This window comes from Salvelinus sp. IW2-2015, linkage group LG3 (genome assembly GCF_002910315.2).
Source record: "Salvelinus sp. IW2-2015 linkage group LG3, ASM291031v2, whole genome shotgun sequence".
NCBI lineage: Eukaryota > Metazoa > Chordata > Actinopteri > Salmoniformes > Salmonidae > Salvelinus > Salvelinus sp. IW2-2015.
The window spans coordinates 5,064,685-5,087,568 of NC_036840.1; the positions used below are offsets into that span (position 1 = coordinate 5,064,685).

The 22,884-nt window shown below is 40.8% G+C and overlaps 3 protein-coding genes across 3 annotated transcripts; 2 read left to right on the forward strand and 1 right to left on the reverse strand.

The window, feature by feature from the left end:
- Window positions 1-2,582: 2,582 nt before the first annotated feature.
- LOC111949346 (bcl-2-like protein 13) lies at window positions 2,583-11,055 on the reverse strand. The gene is made up of 2 exons (XM_023966444.2): window positions 10,885-11,055; window positions 2,583-5,738 (listed from the first exon to the last, which is right to left on the reverse strand). The coding sequence occupies exon 2, from the start codon at window positions 5,625-5,627 to the stop codon at window positions 4,749-4,751; it is 879 nt and encodes a 292-aa protein (XP_023822212.1). The 5' UTR covers window positions 5,628-5,738; window positions 10,885-11,055; the 3' UTR covers window positions 2,583-4,748.
- Window positions 11,056-13,856: 2,801 nt separating this feature from the next.
- Window positions 13,857-18,303, forward strand: LOC111949357 (V-type proton ATPase subunit E 1). Its single transcript, XM_023966454.2, has 10 exons — window positions 13,857-13,962; window positions 14,059-14,118; window positions 14,826-14,891; window positions 15,192-15,301; window positions 15,576-15,642; window positions 15,766-15,855; window positions 16,286-16,354; window positions 16,456-16,550; window positions 16,725-16,812; window positions 17,083-18,303. Exons 2-10 carry the CDS (start codon window positions 14,086-14,088, stop codon window positions 17,143-17,145), a joined length of 681 nt encoding a protein of 226 aa, XP_023822222.1. The 5' UTR covers window positions 13,857-13,962; window positions 14,059-14,085; the 3' UTR covers window positions 17,146-18,303.
- A 255-nt stretch (window positions 18,304-18,558) lies between these two features.
- Window positions 18,559-22,481, forward strand: LOC111949367 (adenosine deaminase 2-A-like). The gene is made up of 11 exons (XM_023966466.3): window positions 18,559-18,648; window positions 19,312-19,698; window positions 19,819-20,038; window positions 20,165-20,375; window positions 20,529-20,656; window positions 20,774-20,864; window positions 21,025-21,133; window positions 21,262-21,334; window positions 21,518-21,614; window positions 21,822-22,024; window positions 22,257-22,481. Exons 2-11 carry the CDS (start codon window positions 19,323-19,325, stop codon window positions 22,342-22,344), a joined length of 1,596 nt encoding a protein of 531 aa, XP_023822234.1. The 5' UTR covers window positions 18,559-18,648; window positions 19,312-19,322; the 3' UTR covers window positions 22,345-22,481.
- The last annotated feature ends 403 nt before the right edge of the window (window positions 22,482-22,884 follow it).

Here is a 22,884-nt window from a genome sequence, read left to right on the forward strand (position 1 = left end):
GGCGGTGTTCGGTGGTCAGCGTCACCGGTCTTCTAGCCATCGTCGATCCACTTTTCATTTTCCATTTGTTTTGTCTTGTTTTCCTACACACCTGGTTTCCATTTCCCTCATTAAGTGTTGTGTATTTAACCCTCTGTTCCCCCCATGTCCTTGTGTGGAATTGTTTGTTTGTAAGTGATTGTGCACTAAGTTACTGGTGGGCATCGGGTTTTGTACCCATGTAGGTTCTTTTTTTATTGCCGTTGGTTTTGAAATTAAACTGCTCCGGCTATTACCTATTTCTGCTCTCCTGCGTCTGACTTCACTGCCACCAGTTCCGCAACCCTTACAAACATTGTAGTGACTCCACAATAATTACCTAAACAACAGAGTTAAAAGAAGAATAAAAAATATACAGAATATGCATCCTGTATTCAACAAGACACTAAAGTAATACTGCAAAAAAAAACAGCAAAGCAATACACTTTTGGCATAAATGCAAAGCCTTATGTTTGGTGGAAATCCAACACAACACATCACTGAGTAACTGCCTCCTTATTTTCAAGCATGGTGGTGGCTGCATCATGGTATGGGTATGCTTGACATCGGCAAAGACTGGGATGTTTTTCAGGATGAAAATAAACAGGATGGAGCTAAGCACAGGCAAAATCCTAAAGGAAAACCTGCTTCATCTGCTTTCCACCAGACACTGGGAGAGGAATTCACCTTTCAGCAGGACAATAACCTACAACACAAAGTCAAATCTACACTGGAGTTGCTTACCAAGAAGACAGTGAATGTTTTGACTTAAATCTGCTTGAAAACCTATGGCAAGACTTTAAAATTGCTGTCTATCCATGATCCCCAATACCTTGACAGAGCTTGAAGAATTTTGAAAAGAATAATAGGTGAATATTGCACAATCCAGATGTGCAAAGCTCTTATGGGACTTACCCAGAAAGAGTCACAGCTGTAATCGCTGCCAGAGGTGTTTCATGTATTGACTCAGGGGGGTGAATACTTATSTACTCAAGGTATATTAGTGTTTTTATTTTTCATTCATCTTTTACATTTTTTCGTGTTGTGTAGATCGTTGACAAAAGAAGTACAATTAAATAAATTTTTGTCCCACTTTGTAATATATTAAAATGTGAAGAAAATCCAAGGGGGTGAAGATTTTCTATAGGCACTGTATCTGTAACCAAACTGCAGTCGTTGACATCAAGTGATAAAAACACTATTCGTTTTCCATTCTAAAGCCTGAGTATAAGCTCCATGTAGCCTTTAGCCCATGTAGCGTTTTTACATAGTAAGTTATTATGGACACACTGGAGATGGCTCCTGATCTATCAAAAGTAGTGAAAAGTGTTGCATCATGTCTGGTAAATAGTTGATCTGTATTTCAGTAGATTAGCAATCTGTTGGTTTTAGAATTGATACAATGTTGCTGATTTATCCTGACTTGTAATGGATATTACTGTATGCCTAAGACAAACACAATAAGGTGTGCATGATGAGTGTTGATTTCAGCAGGAGACTGAAAAATATATGATTAAAAACCATACTTCCCTAATTCTAATGATGGAATCATCTGCACCTGTTAAAACCTTGTGTAACGTGATTGCACCCTCTGAACCACTAGGGATTGCTAATGTACATATCACAGTTTCTATATTTTTAACAGCATTTGTTGATTTCATTTTCATACTCGATACTTCAAAGCATTAAACAAACTAGGTGATGATTAAAAAAATGAAATACATAAGTACCGTAACTATAACTTGCTGTGAGTCGATTATATAAATTGAACCTTTTTGAGATGATTAACGTAATTATTAAATATTTCAGTAAATCAATGTGGGCCACACCGTCTAGTCACTGTTGCAACCATATGTTGTACAGCTATCACACATTTTAATAAATAGATATGTGTTGCTTGACTGGAACTGTGGAACTGCATTGATTTATGCATTATGGGTCAGACTTCTGACCTGAGTCATAAAAGCTATCGTTAATGATTAATAGTTCAAGTGTAAGTATTTGTCTTGTCCGCAAATCCCAACTCCTCCCTCTCCAAATAAACAAGGGATTTTTGAGAAGTTAATTTATTAGATGCTGCCGACATACGTTTTAAATATCAACGGACTGACTCCTGAAGTTCCCCTTTCAGCTTCGCTGAGTATGAATACAGTGGATATCTTGCCTGGATGGGTAGATTAAAAGATTATGGACACAGTGCAATAAAGATGCACAGATTATATCTATCCGTATCCCTAGCCTACCCAATGGCATATACTGTAAAACCGCTGTCTACACTCACTGAACTAGACCATACATTTATATAACTAGACAGTTTTGGAATTGAAAATACATTTTAACTTACTGCATACTGTGTGTGTGATGGGTGCATGTGTGTGCGTGTGTATAGGTGTGCGTGTGTGCGTGTGGGGTTTCCTCTAGGTGACTCGTATTGCTCGAACGCTAGAAACCACAGTACCTAAACGTTCTCCCCCTCTAGCTTTCTTTCCATTGTACACATTAACATGGTCAAACTTCTGTCAAAAGTAAACTATACATCAAAAACAACAACCATGCAACCAATAATCAAATCAAATGTATTTATATAGCCCTTCTTACATCAGCTGATATATCAAATTGCAGTACAGAAAGCCAGCCTAAAACCCCAAACAGCAAGCAATGCAGGTGTAAAAACTCCCTAGAAAGGCCAAAACCTAGGAAGAAACCTAGAGAGGAACCAGGCTATGAGGGGTGGCCAGTCCTCTTCTGGCTGTGCCGGGTGGAGATTATAACAGAACATGACCAAGATGTTCAAATGCTCTCTTGACTCCCTCTGTTTACTAAATGTATTTGTATAGATTGTGATCAAGTACATGTTTTGATTACAACATCACAGCTATAGTTATAACAATTAACCCATAGCAGGAAGATTGAGGTTGAAATAATTACCTGAGAGTGGTCTGTGCGTGCGTGGGTGTGTATGAGTGCGTGTCTGTGCCAAGGTGTTCACATTTAACCATAAAGCAGCCGTGCGGGCTGCTTTATCTCTTCAAACAAAGAAGCATTTTTCTTCCCCTTCTCTGCAGGCTCTATTGAAAAAGTCTGTTTATATCAACACCAATGAGGGAAGGGCAGTGTAACCGCAACACGGTCGACGCCTATTCAACTTCTTTATTTACTGCCACTCAATGAAAATCAAGAAGTACCAAAGGCACTGACACAGATTAGATCAGTGGAATAAAGTTTGTGAGGCCACAGCATTGTAAAACTATATCAGTCAGATCATGTTATGGTCAGAGTTATGGATGTGGATGTTGGATGTTGAGTTTCTTTTGTTTTTGTTATTTTGTTWAATTTTTGTTCTGCAAGAATGTATCTTTTTCTCACTATATCAAAGTAACTGTAGATGCCACTGGTTCCTATTAACGGAGTATGAATACATGTAAATGTTAACAGTTTAGATAGCCTTTGGCTTGTGGTTCAATATGCATAGAGAAAATTTAACCACAAGTACTATTTACAAAAAAATATGATGTATATCTCTGAGATTGTTTTAGATATAATTTCAAATGAAATAATACAGAATTAATAACTTAATTTATACTTTTTCCAGTTGAGGTTTTAGCCAGTGAATTCATGGGCATGGACTTGTGAATATGACTCACTTATAAYTATATCCTGACTTATCCTGCCTAGTTAAATAAAGGTTAAATAAAAAAAATAAAAAWATATATCCACAACAGGAAAAAACTGTTCCACACATGGCCACTAGGAAGTAGTAAAGACTGACATCACACCATGTCAGAAAATTATAATAATACATCTAATTTAGTCAATCCTTCAGTTCAAAGAAAAAAACGGTATATGTATGTACTTCATAGAAAGTAACATTAACATTTATAATTTTTTATAACAGAGCGAGAATTAAGGTTGGGAATGTTTGCTGAGTAACCARTGTGTGTTTCACAAGGAATAAAAATGGCAAAGGGACATTTGCTTATCAAATCTATTTCCCCCACACCGGCCAATGTAGGAAAATATTGGAGCACAAAGCACAATCTGAGTGCATTCAATTCTTTAGGGCTTGCAGAAGACCTCTATTTATTTGCCATGTTGAACAGGAAAACCATCTCTAGGGTTTGTAGACAAATAGTAGCTGTTGTTCTGTATTACAGAAAACTGAGCAACAGGGGGCAGTGCAGAGTCGTTACTGTAAGCCCAGATATCCACACCTGCTACATAAGCTTTGGCCCTTTGCTGATTTGCAGCTGAGTCACTATACAGATTAATATCCACTAATACATTTGATCAAAAACTAACATAGTCACTGAGTTTGCCCACAGTGACACAGAACAAGCCATTATACAATACCCTTTGAAGTGGCTCAACTATAGTCATAATTAGTGTGTGTGTGTGCGTGGGCGTGCGTGCGTGCGTGTTATTTTATAGTGCATTAACAGACCCAAAAATAAACAACAAACAAAGATCTGATTTTTAAGATATTTTAGAAGTGTAGTTTCCTGTGAATTTACAGAGAAACAAATATTCTTGCTCTTACAAATCTCCTGAGCTCTTACGTGAACTGAGGTAGCACAGGAAATAGATAAAAAATGTAACCAACCTTCATAATACTACTTAGATGCAAAGAAACGCATTGTGTAAAATCCAGTATGTACTTGGTGGAATAGTTTAGAGTAGATTTGAAAAGACCTGGGTTATATGGCTGCTGGGGCTCACAGGATAGGGGTTTGCTACTTTCTGCAGTAAGCCACAGCCCCATAAGCTAATACTCCCACAATAGCCACCATTGCAGCRCCCCCACACAGCAGCACAGGTAGCTCAGTGGCATGGAGCGATGTAGCAAGCTCAGCCTCTGTCTTTTCTGGCGGAACCTCCTGTGTCACTGGTGGGATTTCCTGTGTCTCCTGGGCAGTGTGGAGCGAGACCGAKGACTCTGGTTGGCTGTTAGTTTGGCTCTGGTCTGGTGGCTGTGGTGCTCCTGGTCCTAGGACCGGGGGAGGGTGGAGCTGCTCCTGCATAGAGTATTGGAGCTCTGAATGTAACTCAGCTAACGTAGGTATTGAGGGTACAGGAGTAGAGGAGGCAGAGGGGGGCTCTAGCTTCCAAACTGGCATGGGCATAGAGGCAGTGGTGGCGTAGGATACTTCAACAGGCTCCTCCTGGACAAATAGCTCCTCAGCCACAGACATCATTAAATCCATAGTCTCTTGGTGGTCAGCTGATACCTCAGATGAAGGTAATAATTCCTGGGTATCCAGCTCCTCTTCCCTGAACTCAGACATGTCTCCTCCTCCCCCAAGCACACTCATCACACTGGCGTGCAGCTCCTCCTCTTCCCCCAGGCTCCCGTCCTCCTCCTCCTCCTCCTCCTCCTCCTCCTCCTCCTCCACAAGTATCTCCTCCTCCCGCTCTAGGTGGACCATGTCGGAGATGGAGGAGTGGTTCTCGCTGCGCTCCTCAGCTAGGTGGACCACTCCGTCGCTGCTGTCCAGGCTCTTGGTGTCCTCGGGGTCCATCATGTCTCCCACGGTGGACCAGGACTCAGCCAGGCTGCTCTCTGTCTCCCGGGGGCCAGACCCGCCACTGTCTCCCTGGCTCAGCTGTAACATGGCGGGGCCCAGCCAATCAGGCTTCTGCTCTCCAGACAGGGAACTGACCTCACCACTGTCCTCCCCTCTGGACACTGCTGGGACCTTGCCCTCCAGTCTGAAACCTGGCCACTAGAGAGACACAACAGACAACCAACCATTAACATGAAAACATATAGGATAATATTGTCAAAAAAATTAAGTAAATTCCTAAAATCAACAATAAATTAATCAACTATAGTGAGTTGAATATAAAACCTTTATAACTACTTAATAGTTGCTAGAATGATTGTGTGTTTTTATGACACAGAATCTCATAGGGTCTGTTTCTGCTCTCTTGCTAACTACTTATGGAATTGTTTGGATTGAAAATGGCAGCAATAGAGTTGGCAAGAGCACAAACCGATCGGGGACTAGGCTATCTCATAGCTGTGGTCCCTGGAAAAGGTTAACCAATATATTAGAAGATGTCCTTCAGTGACGTGGACTGATCAAGTTCTGTGTGGAAAAAGTAGCACCCTCTGTTCCGTGTTGCAGCATTCTTTTCTATGTATAGCCTGTCCCTCACATGTCTATGTATAGGCCCTATATATGTATTTCYATTTCAGCCAGGAGACGTCACACACACAGTAAAACAGAGGACAAAACGCATTGCATTTGCGCAAAACGTTACAATTAGAAAAATACAGTGCAATCGAAAAGAATTCAGACCCCTTGACCTTTTAAACATTTTGTAATGTTACAATCTATTTCTAAAATGTATTAAATTGTTTCCCCCCCCTCAATCTACACACAATACCCCATAATTAGCAAAAACAGCTTTTTAGAAATGTTTGCTAATTTATATTTAAAAAATGAAATATTACATTTACATAAGTATTCAGACCCTTTACTCAGTACTTTGTTGAAACACCTTTGGCAGCAATTACAGCCTCAAGTCTTCTTGGTTATGACGCTACAAGCTTGGCACACATGTATTTAGGGAGTTTCTCCCATTCTTCTCTGCAGAACCTCTCAAGGTCTGTCAGGTTGGATGGGGAGCGTCGCTGGACAGCTATTTTCAGGTCTCTCCAGAGATGTTTGATGGGGTTTAAGTCCATGCTTTAGCTTGGCCCCATACAGTGGCTTGCGAAAAGTATTCACCCCCCTTGGCATTTTTCCTATTTTGATAACTTACAACCTGGAATTAAAATTGAATTTTGGGGGTTTGTATCATTTGATTTACACAACATGCCTACCACTTTGAAGATACAAAATATGTTTTATTGTGAAACAAACAAGAAATAATACAAAAGAACTGAAAACTTGAGCGTGCATAACTATTCACTCCCCCCAAAGTCAATACTTTGTTGAGCCACCTTTTGCAGCAATTACAGCTGCAAGTCTCTTGGGGTATGTCTCTATAAGCTTGGCACATCTAACCACTGGGATTTTTGCCCATTCTTCAAGGCAAAACTGCTCCAGCTCCTTCAAGTTGTATGGGTTCCGCTGGTGTAGAGCAATCTTTAAGTCATACCACAGATTCTCAATTGGATTGAGGTCTGGGCTTTGACTAGGCCATTCCAAGACATTTAAATGTTTCCCCTTAAACCACTTGAGTGTTGCTTTAGCAGTATGCTTAGGGTCATTGTCTTGCTGGAAGGTGAAGCTCCGCCCAAGTCTCAAATCTCTGGAAGACTGAAACAGGTTTCCCTCAAGAATTTCCCTGTATTTAGCGCCATCCATCATTCCTTCAATTCTGACCAGTTTCCCAGTCCCTGCCGATGAAAAACATCCCCACAGCATGATGCTGCCACCACCATGCTTCACTGCGGTGATGGTGTTCTCGGGGTGATAAGAGATGTTGGGTTTGCGCCAGACATTTTCCTTGATGACCAAAAAGCTCAACATCTGACCAGAGTACCTTCTTCTTTTATATGTTTGGAGAGTCTCCCACATGACTTTTGGCGAACACCAAACATATTTTTTWATTTTTTTATGATGCTGCCACCAATATGCTTCACCGTAGGGACGGTGCCAGGTTTCCTCCAGACGTGACTCTTGGCATTCAGGCCAAAGAGTTCAATCTTGGTTTCATCAGACCAGAGAATCTTGTTTCTCGTGGTCTGAGAGTCTTTAGGTGCCGTTTGGCAAACTCCAAGCAGGCTATCATGTGCCTTTTACTGAGGAGTGGGTTCCGTCTGGCCACTCTACAATAAAGGCCTGATTGTGCTGCAGAGATGGTTATCCTTCTGGAAGGTTCTCCCATCTCTACAGAGGAACTCTAGAGCTCTGTCAGAGTGACCATTGGGTTCTTGGTCACCTCCCTGACCAAGGCCCTTCTCCCCCGATTGCTCAGTTTGGCCGGGCAGCCAGCTCTAGGAAGAGTCTTGGTGATTCCAAACTTCTTCCATTTAGGAATGATGGAGGCCACTGTGTTATTGGTGACCTTCAATGCTGCAGAATTTTTTTGGCACCCTTCCCCAGATCTGTGCCTCGACACAATCCTGTCTCGGAGCTCTACGGACAATTCCTTCGACCTCATGGCTTGTTTTTTTGCTCTGACATGCACTGTCAACTGTGAGACATTATATAGACAGATGTATGCATTTCCAAATCATATCCAATCAATTGTATTTATCACAGGTGGACTCCAAACAAGTTGTAGAAACATCTCAAGGATGATCAATGGAAACAGGATGCGCCTGAACTCAAAATTCAAGTCTCATAGCGATGGGTCTGAATACTTATGTAAATAAGGTATTTGTCATTATGGGGTATTGTGTGTAGAATGTTTTTAAATACATTKTAGAATAAGGCTGTAATGTAACAAAATGTGGAAAAAGTCAAGGGTTCTGAATATTTTCCGAAGGCACTGTATTCACCCAACACACACGTCTGCCAGAAATCGCACAGTAAAAGCTTCCTGCGGCGTGGAGCCCCTAACCCCTTGCACCATGTCTCAGGCCAGCATGCAGAAATACTTATCAACCACCCCCCACCCCATTTCAGAGTGGACATTTGTACAACCCTTCCCCTACAAAGTACTGTGTGGCAGCACTTTTCATCCTCTCATTGTACCCTTGTCTTTCAGTCCATCCTTTCTATTCAAATGTCACTGTATGTATTTGTTCATTCCTTGTATATTGAGATGGAATACATCTGTCCATCATTGAGTGACCCTGATTAATCATWTTGCATGCGTGTAATCTCATCCCAGGCACAGAGTCAAAACACTGAGATCAAGTCAGAGCYGTTTATTTCATAATGAAAAASCATAGAACCACAGTGACAGAGGACATKTATATCGGTCACCTTTATCCATGTTAACRATAAATATTTCCTGATTTGATCAGCATTGAATGATCAAACAGCTCATGCACTTGTGCCGTACTACTTGTGTTCCTCTGCACAGTTACAGAACGCATTGTGTGTTTGTCCTGAGATCGACTGTCTCTGAGAGGCACATCAGCAGAGACCGTGGATTAAATATCTGCCGGCTAAAGCTGAGTGCAAGCTGTTTGGGTGGGGGAATCAATTAAAATACCTAGAATATCTATACATTGGACCTAGTGTTTGCAGTGCACCCAACAAGAAGCACACTTATGTAACAGTTGAGTCATTTTATGCAAATCATCACTGATGGCACCAGCCCCCACACATCTGGAACTCATGTCACTGTCATTACAGGCAAAACAAATTATCATCAGTCCAAAGTCACGTTTCTAAGTAGCCACTAATTTCTTACAACCCTACCCTGTTTCCTATCATTCCCACACTGTTTAGCTTGGAAGAGTGAGCCATGGAATAGAAGTCACATAACCTTCAGCATGTGACAAATGCAGTGACTAACCAGCTGTCATGTGACCAGTGCAGCATGCCAGAAAGCTGCCCTCTCTCTAACATCGAGGCCTGCCAGGTGTATGTTACTAGGCATTTTGGCACAAGGGGAAGCAGTGACATGGTGATCACGCTCTCCCTGCAAGGCACAGAGCAGGCCTATAGGCAGATATCCACAAACTTGTTTATGTGGAATGGTACTGTACAGTACCTGTTCTAAAGCATATTAATTGCTTAGTCTGTCCAACAAGACTCATTCACTTATTACCCTCTTTTAGTTATAGGTTTCCCAATGAGCCACCCCCTGACAATGGCTTTTAACCCCCACAGAGTTGAATTRAAACGAATCCCTATAATGTGGAGTCCCACTCCTTTCCAGACCTGGGTTCAATTACTATTTGAAATCTTTCAGATACATTTAGTGTTTGATCTAGTCTGTCTGGAGTGCCAGATAGATGGGGTTTGCACTTCTTTTGCGACTATTCTATTGGTTCCATTGTGCCAGGCAAGTTCAATCAAACCCAGATAAAGTATTTGAAATGATTTTGAACCCAGGTTTGTTCTCTTCCCAATAGTATCAGATACCCATGGTAGTGATGTCAGAGACTCATGGTCATGATATCAGAGCCCCAGAGATAAAAGGTCAGTCTGAATGTCAGACAGAGGAAACCACACATTATCAGCCCCTCGTGACCCATCTGATGATCTTATCCGATTGGATTTCTAGAAACAGACACATGACAACAGATACACACACGCATGTGCACACACAAACATACACACAGGGACGTACGGACACAGACACACACACTCGAGGAAAGGCCGCACATAAGGCTAGTATTTTCCGATGTCAATGACAAGTTAGCTGGACACAAGACTTCGGACATAAGCCTGTCCCTGTTGATTTAATTAGTAACTAATGACAACCACCAAACAACACCCAGAGAAACAGACTTGTTTATGTTGACAGGTGGTACACAAGGTTAAAACCTCTTGGAGTTGTGCCCTTCATAACATCAAAGAGCTCTATGATGGCTGATATAGACGCCTTCTATATTGGTTTAACAAAGCAAGCTTTTACAAGGCCCTCTCCCCTCAACTACATATATTACTGCTACGTGTGTGTACCATTATGTACTACCAATACAACTACAGTACTATACACTCACACACCACAATTCCCTTAAAACTGGGCTCTCCAACCCTGTTCCWAGAGAGGTACCCTCCTGTAGATTTTTCGCTCCAACCCAARTTGTAACTAACTTGATTCATCGTATCAACCAGCGAATTATTAGAGTGAGGTGCGCTCGATTAGGGTTGGAATAAAAACCTACAGGATGTTAGCTTTCCAAGAACAGGGTTGGAGAGCCCAGCGCCCTAAAACAACAACAAGATATCCTGTGATGCGGCCTTGCATTCCATTTATTTAAGAGCAGAGTAAAATAAGTGTCTTTCTTACCTGGCTCCTCTCTATAAAGTGTTGAAAGTCGTAGGCGAGAGACAGATGTTGAAATAGAGTAAGAGACTCGGACAGAAAGTCAGGGCTGAGGACACAGCGACAGAGAGGGTGACATACACGCTGTAGTTAGCAATGGACTACCAGCTGCTCCACAGAACACAGGAGTCCCCCCCTCCCTCTCTCTCTCTCTCCATCTATCTCACTCTTCCACTCTCTCTCTTTCTTCATCCCCTGTCCAGTGCCCAGACTATGACGTAACAGTTGGCTACAATGTGGCCATGCATGTTTTATGGATGGCCAATAAATATATTCCATTTGTAAGAGGCTGCTATAGAATTACAGCATGCAAAGTGATTGAATATTTCATMATTGTGCCAGCTTGGTAAAATAGCTCTGCCTTCTATTATGCCTATTGTCTTGCACTGGGCAGACATAACTAGCTGTAAGTCAGTGAAAAACCTCTGAGTAACATAATAATGAACAGTACAGAGGAGGCAGAGGTTAGTGCTGTCGCAGGCAGTTGGCCAAAGTTTTCGGACACACTTCCAGATGGCAGACAGTCATTCACTGTGCTGTAGAAGGAAAGAATGCAGACTGAGTCAGAACCAGAATGGAAACTCTGTGCTATTCTTATGGAATTCCTCCAACCCTCTAGCGTCATCTACTGGCAAGGCCCATACATGGTCTGCAGCACCATGGTCTGAACCATTGACTACATAGTCAGTCTGCAAAGACAATTTATTCCTGAGGATTATTACAAAAATAATTTAAATAAATGTTGACCAGAGAAGGCTAATGGGAGGAGCTACAGGAGGATGGGCTCATTGTAATGGATGGAATGGAATAAATGGGACAGAGTCAATCATGTGGTTTCCATATGTTTGATGTGTTTGATATTGTTCCTTTTATTCCATTCCAGCCATTACAATGAGCCCATCCTCCTATAGCTCCTCCCACCAGTCTCCTCTGATGTTGACATTATGCGCAATTGATTTCCTTCTAATTAAAATATTAACATTTGAGAAAGATATTCAGTGAGAAGTCCGTGTTTGACAGCTTTAATTAATTTAATACAAGCATTCAGAAAGTATTCATACCCCTTGACCACATTTTGTTGTTACAGCCTGAATTCMMMAAAAAATTATCTCACCCATTTACACACAATATYCCATAAAGACAAAGTGAAAACRGGTTTTTTGAAATTTTTGCAAATGTATTGAAGATGAAATACAGAAATATCTCATTTACATAAGTATTCAAACCCCTATGTCAATACATGTTACAATCACCTTTGGCAGCGATTACAGCTGTGAGTCTTTCTGGGTAAGTCTCTAAGAGCTTTGCACACCTGGATTGTACACTATTTGAGAATTATTAATTTTTAATTCTTTAAGCTCTGTCAAGTTGTTTGTTGATCATTGCTAGACAGCCATTTTCAGGTCTTGCCATAGATTTTCAAGMCGATTTAAGTCAAAACTAGCAACTCCAGTGTATATTTGGCCTTGTGTTTTGTTTTTTACCTGTGCTTAGCTCTATTTTGTTTCTTTTTATCCTAAAAAGCTCCCGAGTCCTTTCTGATGACAGGCATACCATAACATGATGCAGCCACCACCATGCTTGAAAATATGAATAGTATATAGGAATGTGTTGTGTTGGATTTGCCCCTAACATAAAGCTTTGTGTTCAGGACATAATGTTATTTTCTTTGCCACATTCTTTGCAGTTTTACTTTAGTGCCTTATTGCAAACAGGATTCAATGTTTTGGAATATTTTTATTCTGTACATGCTTCCTTCTTTTAACTCTGTAATTTAGGTTAGTACTGTGTTAGTAACTACAATGTTGATCCATCTACAGTTTTCTCCTATTACAGCCATTAAACTCTTAACAGTTTTACAGTCACCATTGGCCTTGTGGTGAAATCCCTGAGCAGTTTCCTTCCTCTCCCGCAACTGAGTTAGGAAGRACGCCTGTATCTTTGTAGTGACTGGGTGTAATGATACACCATCCAAAGTTTAAATAATAACTTCACTTTGCTCAAAGAGATATTAAATGTCTGTTTAAAAAAAAATACCCATCTACCAATAGGTGCCCTTCTGTGCGAGGCATTGGAAAACCTCCCTGGTCTTTGTGGAATGTGTTTGAAATTCACTGCTCGGCTGAGGGACCTTACAGTCATTCAAAAATCATGTTAAACACTATTATTGCACACAGAGTGAGTCCATGCAACTTATTATGTAACTTGTTGAGCAAATGTTTACTCCTGAACTTATTTAGGCTTACAATAAAAAAGGGTTGAATACTTACTTTAAAGTACAACTTAAGTAATTTTTGGGGGCATCTGTACTTTACTTTACTATTTATATTTTTGACTACTTTTACTTCACTACATTCATGAAGAAAATAATGTAACTTTTTACTCCATAAATTTTCCCTAAGACCCAAAAGTACTTATTACATTTTSAATGCTTAGCAGGACAGGAAACTTGTCAAATTCAGGCACTTATCAAGAGAGTCTACCTGGTCATCCCTACTGCCTCTGATCTGGCAGACTCACTAAACATACACAAATGCTTTATTTGTCAATTATGGTGGAGTGTCGGAGTGTGAAAGAAAATGATGGCGTCTGGTTTGCTTTATATAAGGAATTTGAAATTAGTTTTTACTTTTACTTTTTATATTTGAGTATATTTTAGCAATTACATTTACTTTTGGTACTTAACTATATTTAAAAACCAAATACTTTTACACAAGTAGTATTTTACTGGGTGACTTTCACTTTTTMTTTTTCTTCAATTAAGGTATCTTTACTTTTACTCAAGTATGACAATTGTGTACTTTTTCCAACACTGTTTATTATATATTTTACAAATGTATCCACTGCACTCACTCGTTTTTGTAAATATATAATATATCCCCCTAACCGAACGTAGCATACACTACCAGTCGTCACATATTTTAATGGTGGGTGAGACCGGAAGTAAACATCATGTGACGTTGAAAATCAGCTGATCAAGTGTAGACATCTTTAGTCACGACTACAACGGTTAAGTCATACATTCCTGGCTGTATTTCTCTGGTATTTAATTAATTGATACATCGCACTAAAGGATTTACAATATTTTAAAGCATGTTGCATTTATTGTATTGAAATCACGGTGTTTATATTTTCAAGGAAACAAGATCCTAGACTGCTGCAACCATGGCGCTCAGCGATGCCGACGTTCAGAAGCAGGTAACGTTACATTGCAATTACAGCCTTTTAACCTTCACCCGTCTATCCATCTGCTGCTCTATTTAGGCCTTTTTCCTTTCTTATCATAAATTWTTGCAACTGTATATTTGTAAGGAGCAGAATTGTGATTGTATCATGCCATGATTGTCATTGAAAAAAATCAGAAATACTACTACTAAAATACAATCACAATGTCTAGTATGATTAGGACTTTTTAATTGTTAGTAAATTGAATTTAGACATCTAATTGCAAAATACAATTACTCAGTGCTGTATTTGTGAGGGAGAGATGCAATATATGGTCACATGATGGTAAAACCCATGGTCAGCTGAGGAGTCCTATGTCTGGGTGTCTTGTCTCACCAACCCTTATCATGCACTGTATATAAAGTAGAATTGATTAGGAGGCTTCATAATTACAGTTCCCTCTGTAGTTTATGGTTTAGAAACGTGTTTTGTTAGATGAACATTACATGGAAAATTATGGAACAGAAACGTAAGCTATACACCAGGCAGACACATTCCACACCACATGGTGGAACCAAAAGAGACAAGTTAATTAATGTACAGGGTAATGAAGCYTTTTAAGTCTGCCTCTTGACTCTCTTCAGTATGAAATATGACTTGGAAAGCATGCCTWATGTGGTGAGTCTCTTTTACTGTCAACTCATCTCTAATTCGCAGAGTTTTTTCCCCACTGTATATAGATCAAACACATGATGGCCTTCATTGAGCAGGAGGCCAATGAGAAGGCAGAGGAAATTGATGCCAAGGTACAGTGCTTATTCACAAGTGACTGGCATAGTTCAGCACACACACATATTGTGTGTTTTCAGCAAACACAAACTCAAAAGATTTGCATAGGCACATTCAACTAAAATAAGAAAGCATGATCCCTCTAAGACGTAATGAGAATTTACTAAATTAAATCAATAATTTTAGTTGTACCTTTAAAAGTTCTACTGGTTCAATGCTTCTTAAAATGTATCCTCAACAGTCAGGAATGACCCTACCATCATAAAGACAGGGCCTCCGCATTGCATGCTCTGAGTGACAAGTGTCTCCCCCTGCAGGCGGAAGAGGAGTTCAACATCGAGAAGGGCCGTCTGGTGCAGACCCAGAGATTGAAGATCATGGAGTATTACGAGAAGAAAGAGAAGCAGATCGAGCAGCAGAAGAAAATGTTAGTCACTCTTTTTCTTTACAGCTCAGGCAGTGTTGCTGCTAGTCTCTCAGCTCCCTCAGAGACTTCCTCAATCTCTTCTTTCTCTAAAGAGGCATTTGTCTGACACACAACTTCCTTTAAGTCTTTTATATTCTACATTTGAAGTCACATCCAACAGCTCATTCATTGTAGGCACAGTATATGTTACAGTAGCTATGGCTTAAACCTGCTTGGACTTGTGATGTGGTCCTGTGCCACAGCCTCTTGTTTACTTACCTCTCTTCCTCTACAGTCAAATGTCTAACCTGATGAACCAGGCTCGTCTGAAGGTGTTAAAGGCTCGCGACGACATGATTTCAGTAAGTTTAATTTGTCTTGGCTGGCATATTATTTTGTTCAAACACAGCCAGAGGCATGATGTTCTGCTACAGCACCGCATTCTATGTAAATAATAGGCTAACCCTCTCAATGTGTGTACTCAGGAAATGTTGAGCGAGGCGCGTCAACGGCTGGCCAACATAGCCAAGGACCCAGCCAGGTACCCAGCACTGATGGACGGGCTGGTTCTGCAGGTGAGGCCTATTTTGAAATAATGCAATACTTGACACAGTTTTAGTGTTTTATTAGGATTCCCATTAGCTATTGCTAAAGCATCAGCTACTCTTCCTGACGTTCACACAGAACATAAAACACGACATAATACTGAACATGAATCGACAAGAACCGCTCAAGGAGAGCTACATGCGTGGAAAATAAGACCATCAGAACTTAAAAAGGTCCTGTACTGGGATAACGCTGAGAGAAACAGAGATAACTATTATTTTAGGCCTACATTCATATGTTACATTCAGTATAGTTGATCAGTTACACAGTCCTGCATACATATCAGTATGCTGTACATAGGCCTGCATGTTATTTAGGTCAAAGGTGTTGTGCGGTGAGTTTGATTTTATTTAAAGCAAATGTTTTTAATGTGTTTGTTGCTCTGCTGTTTAATATTAGGGTTTCTATCAGCTTCTTGAGACCAAAGTGACCATCCGCTGTCGTAAACAGGACCTGCAGGTGCTTCAGGTCAGAAAGATCCTTTTCACTCTTAACAGTTCAATGTTGTTCAAGTGTATTTCCTTGTATACCGGGTTGATGCATGATTCATATGTTGTATTCCTATTCAGACGGCTATCCAGAAGACCATTCCCATCTATAAAGCAGCAGTGAAGAACAATATTGAGGTTCGCATCGACCAGGACAACTTCCTGTCCCCAGACATGTAAGAAGACAGTCCCTTGTCTCAATGTGAACCCATTCATTTCAAATAGGTTTTACTTTGAATTAGTATTGATTGATTAACACATCATTGCAAAAGATTGTCTTCTGTGGTCTTTCTAAGGTGTCAGTCAAGGGTTCATGAGTTAATTCAAAGATGTTTGTATGTCTCCTTCAGTTCTGGAGGTATTGAAATCTACAACGCTGATGGGAAGATCAAGGTGTCCAACACCCTAGAGAGCAGACTGGACCTCATGGCTCAGCAGGTAAGGGCACAGGGACAGTCTCACAGGAACTAGTGGCACTATGAACAGCTAGCACATCTAGTTCATTGACAGTTTTCCTATATAAACAACCAACAGTGTGAATATCCTCGCATAAAGCTATCGGCTTACCATGATTCTTTAGATGTATACACTGTGTGAAGTTTTGCACATGATTGTACTGCAAATTCTCAGATATAGTTTGGCCCCTTACTCTGTGGTTTTTCATGAGGTTCAGCTTGGCACTAATCCAGTGTCTGTCTTTCTGCTCAGATGATGCCTGAGATTCGAGTGGCTCTCTTTGGTCAGAACCAGAACCGCAAGTTTTTGGACTGAGTGTCTCCATCCATCGTCTTGAAGAGGAGTTATTTATTTTTGTTGTGTGAAAGTTACCATTCCTGTGTCTGTGAGAAGAATTCCAAAAACGCAGTTAGAAATGGAAAAGACACCATTTGTTGTTTTGTCATGTATTGTTGTATTTCTGTATATCTTGGGACAGTATAAAAGTTGAACTTCATTGCAGATATGAGTAGGAGGAGCAACTTTTGCACAGTGTTAATGGATCTGCTGCTCCCCCTGGGGATCTTGGTTTACACACCGGAGTCATCTTTATTATGATTGGCTGGACAGTAATCATTTCAGTCTGATTGGATCAGGCTGCATGAGAGAAATAGAGTACCACAGTATGAGTCATAATTCCTAGTAGTCAAACAAGGAAATGGTTCCATTCGGTTTTTCACCATACATTTTTCCCATATGGGATTTTAGAAACACTTAAAATAAGGGCTGTGTTTCGTGTGGGCTTACCCTGGCGTGACGTTTTGATAACTGTATAAATCTCTCTAGGACAAGGTCACTTTTATCATTGTATTAACCTCAAAAAAATTAACCGCTAATGTGGCTATAATAAAGAACTACAAATGCGGGACGAGACTGACGAATCGAGGCAAAGGTAAGAATCTCTAGCATTTTCGGATATGAGAGTAAATAGAGCTGAATATATTGATAAGTCACCTTGTCCTAGAGATTTACATGGTTATCAAAACATCACCCCAGGGTAAGCCTACACAAAACAGCCCTGTGTAAGTGTTTCTAAATTTACCTAAGGGAAAAAATTATGGTGGGAAAATTATCGGAACCATTTCATTGTTTGACTGCTAGGTTTTATGGGTATTGTGACACCTTCACTCTGGGGCTCTATTGTAGCCGATGCATCTTGTATCGGTTCCTTATTTCATCTAATAACATCTTCCTCTCATGAAAAAATATAATAAAAAGTTGCATGGAGCATTGACTCACCCATAGCTATTTGTTCCCATCTATCACAATTAAAAGTGATGCCGGAAAAACATTGAAGACCAACTATGTCCTTATTGAATCCAATTAATTTATTGATGTTATGTCTGCTGTTGTATCATGAAACAGAAGGAAGGGTCAATATTTCCATCTGAAGAGGTTGTCGTGAAAATATGTTATAAAGTATAAATCGATAGTGTCAGTTGCCGACTCTTTTTTGACTTACACAGATTTCTCTATCCTGCTGTAATACCACACATTTTTTGGTGACAAAGGAGTTGGACTATAGTCTCTTGTTATTTATTAAATTGAATCATCCATGGCCCCCAGAGAATCTCATGACATGTTACATTTTTGGGCTGCATTCTGCTGACTAGCAACAGCCATTAAGTAAGTGGGTATAACACAATGGTATTGTGAGCCTGTCAACTCAGACTAAATAGCATAGTACTGGGGTAGTTTATTGAGAAAGGTTTGCACACTTGAGAAGGAAGAAGTGAATAAGGGAAGGATAGAATACTTTGCTTCTGTTGATTTTCATTTGTAAGTATGCTTTATTTTATTAATGTAAACTTTGGTTGAATTCAATTGTTTGATTCAAATTGTATGATTATCTCAACATTCCTGTTCAGGGCTGTGTTTCATTGTTCTTAGAAGTCAAATTGTATTTGTCACATACATGTGTTTAGCAGATGTTAATGCGGGTGTAGCGAAATACTTGTGTTTCCAGCTCCAACAGTGCAGTAACATTTAACAATACACACAATCTAAATTTAAGGAATGTATAAATATTTGGACGAGCAATGTCGGAGCGGCATAGATTAAGATACAGTAGAAAAGGATAGAATACAGTATATACATATGAGATGAGTAATGCAAAATATGTAAACATTATTAAAGGACTGTCGTATTCCTGGTTGTAATGCTGGTGAGTTACTGCTGCTCTGATATCCAAAAGTTCTTCCCGGCTGTATGTAATAACACAAAAAAATTCCTGGGCTAATAATGTAAGAAATTATATGTAAAAAAGCAAAATACTGCTAAGTTTCCTAAGAGCTTGAAGCATGGCAGCCCTACCCGTCAGCACCATCTTCTCTAGTAGCATCAGCGTATAGGTTTGCAGTAGTACCTTGTGTTCTAAATTTAAAATGTGTTCTAAATTACAATCGCTGAAAAACTCTTTGTTCATTTTTGAATTAAATCTAGTATTCAGTTGAATGAGTGGCCTCAAGAAGGATTTCCATAGCTGGTTCTTCCAACCTCCAATGACACTGCTGAACAAGGTGGTTTTGCCCTCTGGAGGGAGGTATACCATCACCCTCCAGTTGGCAGCTGTGATGTGCTGTGTGATGGTATGTGGCGGGACCCCTGACCCCCGTCAGAGGGAGACAATGATGCACCAGGAGGTCTCCAGGCAGACAGGAGGTCATGTGCAGCTGACAGGTGCAGAGCAGCGGCTCGACGCACACCTTCGCAAGCTAAAAGAACAAGAGATGGCTGCGGCCCAGTTCCCTCCTGCCTTTCACTTCTTCAAGGCACGGCCCCTCATCCATAAGAGTCCCATCTTTAGCCTGCTGCAAAGGATGCCCAAAGGTAAGACAAGTAATACAGTCCCACAGCTCTAGTGCAGCTGAGGAGCACCTCGGCTCACCTTATAAATATGTTTACCATCAATTGAACTGCATTTAGTACATTCTCGATACTGGGTCACAGGGGCAGCCCTCCACATCCACAGCTCATCCCTGGTGAGTGTTGATTGGCTGGTGAAGAACATCACGTACAGGCCCCATTGTTACATCTGCTTCACATGGGGCAGGTCTGTACGGTTCGTCTTCTCTAGTCGCCGGCCCTTCCCTACCTGGGACTGCCTCCTCTGGCAACTGTTGAAGACCTTGAGAGCCAACATGGCGGATCCTACAGACTTTGACTACAGGTAGTCCACTATATCATTAGAGCCAAGCAATTCAAATAGGCGTCATTGAATGAACACATGTAGTAGCAAAAACAACTTTCTTATTCATGGAAGGGTAGTTTATTGTCTTTTTGGATGTTTTTCCAGCTTAATGCAGAACCTCACACTGTTCACTGAGGATCCAGACACTACCTACCCGAGCCAAGATGCAGTGTGGGAGAGGTTTGAGATGGCATTCGTGGCCATAGCTGGGCTGGTCASCTACGCTCCTGTGTTTAAAGACTTTCTCTACAAGGGCTTAGAACAGCTGTTTCATGACAACATCATGTACCTGGAACTAAGAACTGGACTATCAAGGGTTAGTACTGTGGGCCTTAATCAAAAGTATATTGGGCAATGTAGTGAGCTGGAATTACATGTTACCTAGGCTATATTAGATACCTAGATTCTTTTCCCCCCCAATGGTTTTTGGTGATGTATTTTGCCTGTTTTTATTCTGCACATCCTGCAGACATATGAGCTGGATGGAAGCATCCATGATAAAGCCTGGTCCCTGAGGACTTATCAGGAAGTCACTCAACAGTTTGTGGCTGAACACCCTAGCTTTCTAGGGGCTCGACTCATCATTTCCGTCCATAGGTACAGTACAGACAAATACTATTTATAATAATTTTGGACACTATCTGTGCTTGATTGAGCTTGCCTGTTGCAATGGAAACAATAGAATGTTTGACACTGCCCTTGTGTGCACCGTAGGCTTCTAAGTGTGTCTGATGTTAAAGCAGCTGTAAAAGAGGCCATTCAGATGCAGAAGGATTTCCCAGAGTTTGTTGCAGGATTCGACCTGGTGAGAATTCTCTTCAGGGGTAGAACCAATCATTATGCCCACTCATTACTGAAAATAAATAAACAAACCATTTCATGATTTAACACATTTACATAAGTATTTATTACATTGCATCTATTTGACACACATTGCAAAATGAACTGTTCTTTTGTGGTTTTAGGTTGGCAGGGAGGACAGGGGACGACCTCTCTGGTTCTTCAGGGAGGCCTTATCTCTACCTGCAGAGCTTGGAGTCACGCTGCCATACTTCTTTCATGCAGGAGAGACTGGCAAGCATAGGATGATTGATTTAAAACAATTGTGTAATTAACAAAAACAAATCCACGGTATATACACATTATTGTGATGCACTTATAGTATAACGTGTGTGTGTGTGCACGCATTCATACTTTCGCAGACCATGAAGGCACTGAAGTGGATGAAAACATTCTGGATGCCCTACTGTTCAACACCACACGAATTGGGCATGGGTGTTAGGGGGGGAACATAGGGTTATATACATGTCTAATACTGAGGGAATTGAAGCCAGGTGTGTAGGAAAACAAGACAAGACAAATGGAAAAATTAAAGGTGGATCAGCGATGGCTATAAAGCCGGTGACGTCGACCGCCGAACGCCGCCCGAACAAGGAGAGGAACCAACTTTGGCGGAAGTCGTGACAATGGGTATGCGTTGGCACACCACCCACTGGCAAAGGAGCTCTCCATGAAAGACAACGTGGCTGTGGAAGTATGCCCCATCTCAAACCAGGTAAATGCCATATTGTCTGTCAGTACTCATCATAATATTAACTAATTCCCATTGGTTAAATAAAAAAGCTGCACTGTAGGGTATTTCAGTTTGATGACAGTAAAGTTAATCTTAACTGTAACTCTAGATTTCTCTGTGTCAGTTGTCATTAGTCCATTGAGTTAAATCAGTGTTGACGTCCCTGAATCCTTGTGTGTCAATGACCAGGTGCTGAAGCTTGTGTCCAACCTAAGGAACCACCCTGCAGCTGTGCTGATGTCTGAGGGCTACCCCATGGTGGTCAGCTCTGATGACCCGTCCCTGTTTGGGACCACTGAGCGTTTCTATGACTTCTATGAGGTGTWTGTGGGCATCGGTGGCTTGAGGGCTAACCTGGGCACTCTCAAGGAGCTGGCCATCAACTCCATAAGGTGGTCAAGAGTTGTTTAGAGAATTTCAATGTAATAGTACTTCATGTATCTCTATGGTATTACCTCTGTTTGCTCTGGWTAATAAGTGTTTCATCTCTCATGGCTGTTAACATAGCTAGCTAGCGTATGGGTGATTGGGTTCGGAGATTAACAACTGCTTAATTTGTAGTCGTGAAAAGTATRTTTGACAAAGTTGTAGTTATATGACCTAGTAACCACGACTCTACCATAGATATAGCTCACTGCCATCACAGTTGAAGGAGAGAGGGCTGGCCATGTGGCAGAGGATGTGGGATAAGTTCATCTCTGAGAACTCATAGAGAAATCCCTGAGCAGTCGAGGACGGGACTTCTTCAAAACCACAATGATGTCAACTCAGCTCTATATGATGTCAATGCAGACACATATTCTCTGACCCTCTTTGGTGAAAATCTACAGTGAATCAATAACAAACCACAAATGAGCGTAAATACAGGAATCATATTTATTCTTTCNTTTGACAAAGTTGTAGTTATATGACCTAGTAACCACGACTCTACCATAGATATAGCTCACTGCCATCACAGTTGAAGGAGAGAGGGCTGGCCATGTGGCAGAGGATGTGGGATAAGTTCATCTCTGAGAACTCAGACAGTAATCCCTGAGCAGTCAAGGACGGGACATCTTCAAAACCACAATGATGTCAACTCAGCTCTATATGATGTCAATGCAGACACATATTCTATGACCCTCTTTGGTGAAAATTTACAGTGAATCAATAACAAACCACAAATGAGCGGAAATACAGGAATCATATTTATTCTTTCTTTGCATTTACATTCAGGACCAAGGAGAACACAGCTCAATAGCATTTCACATTC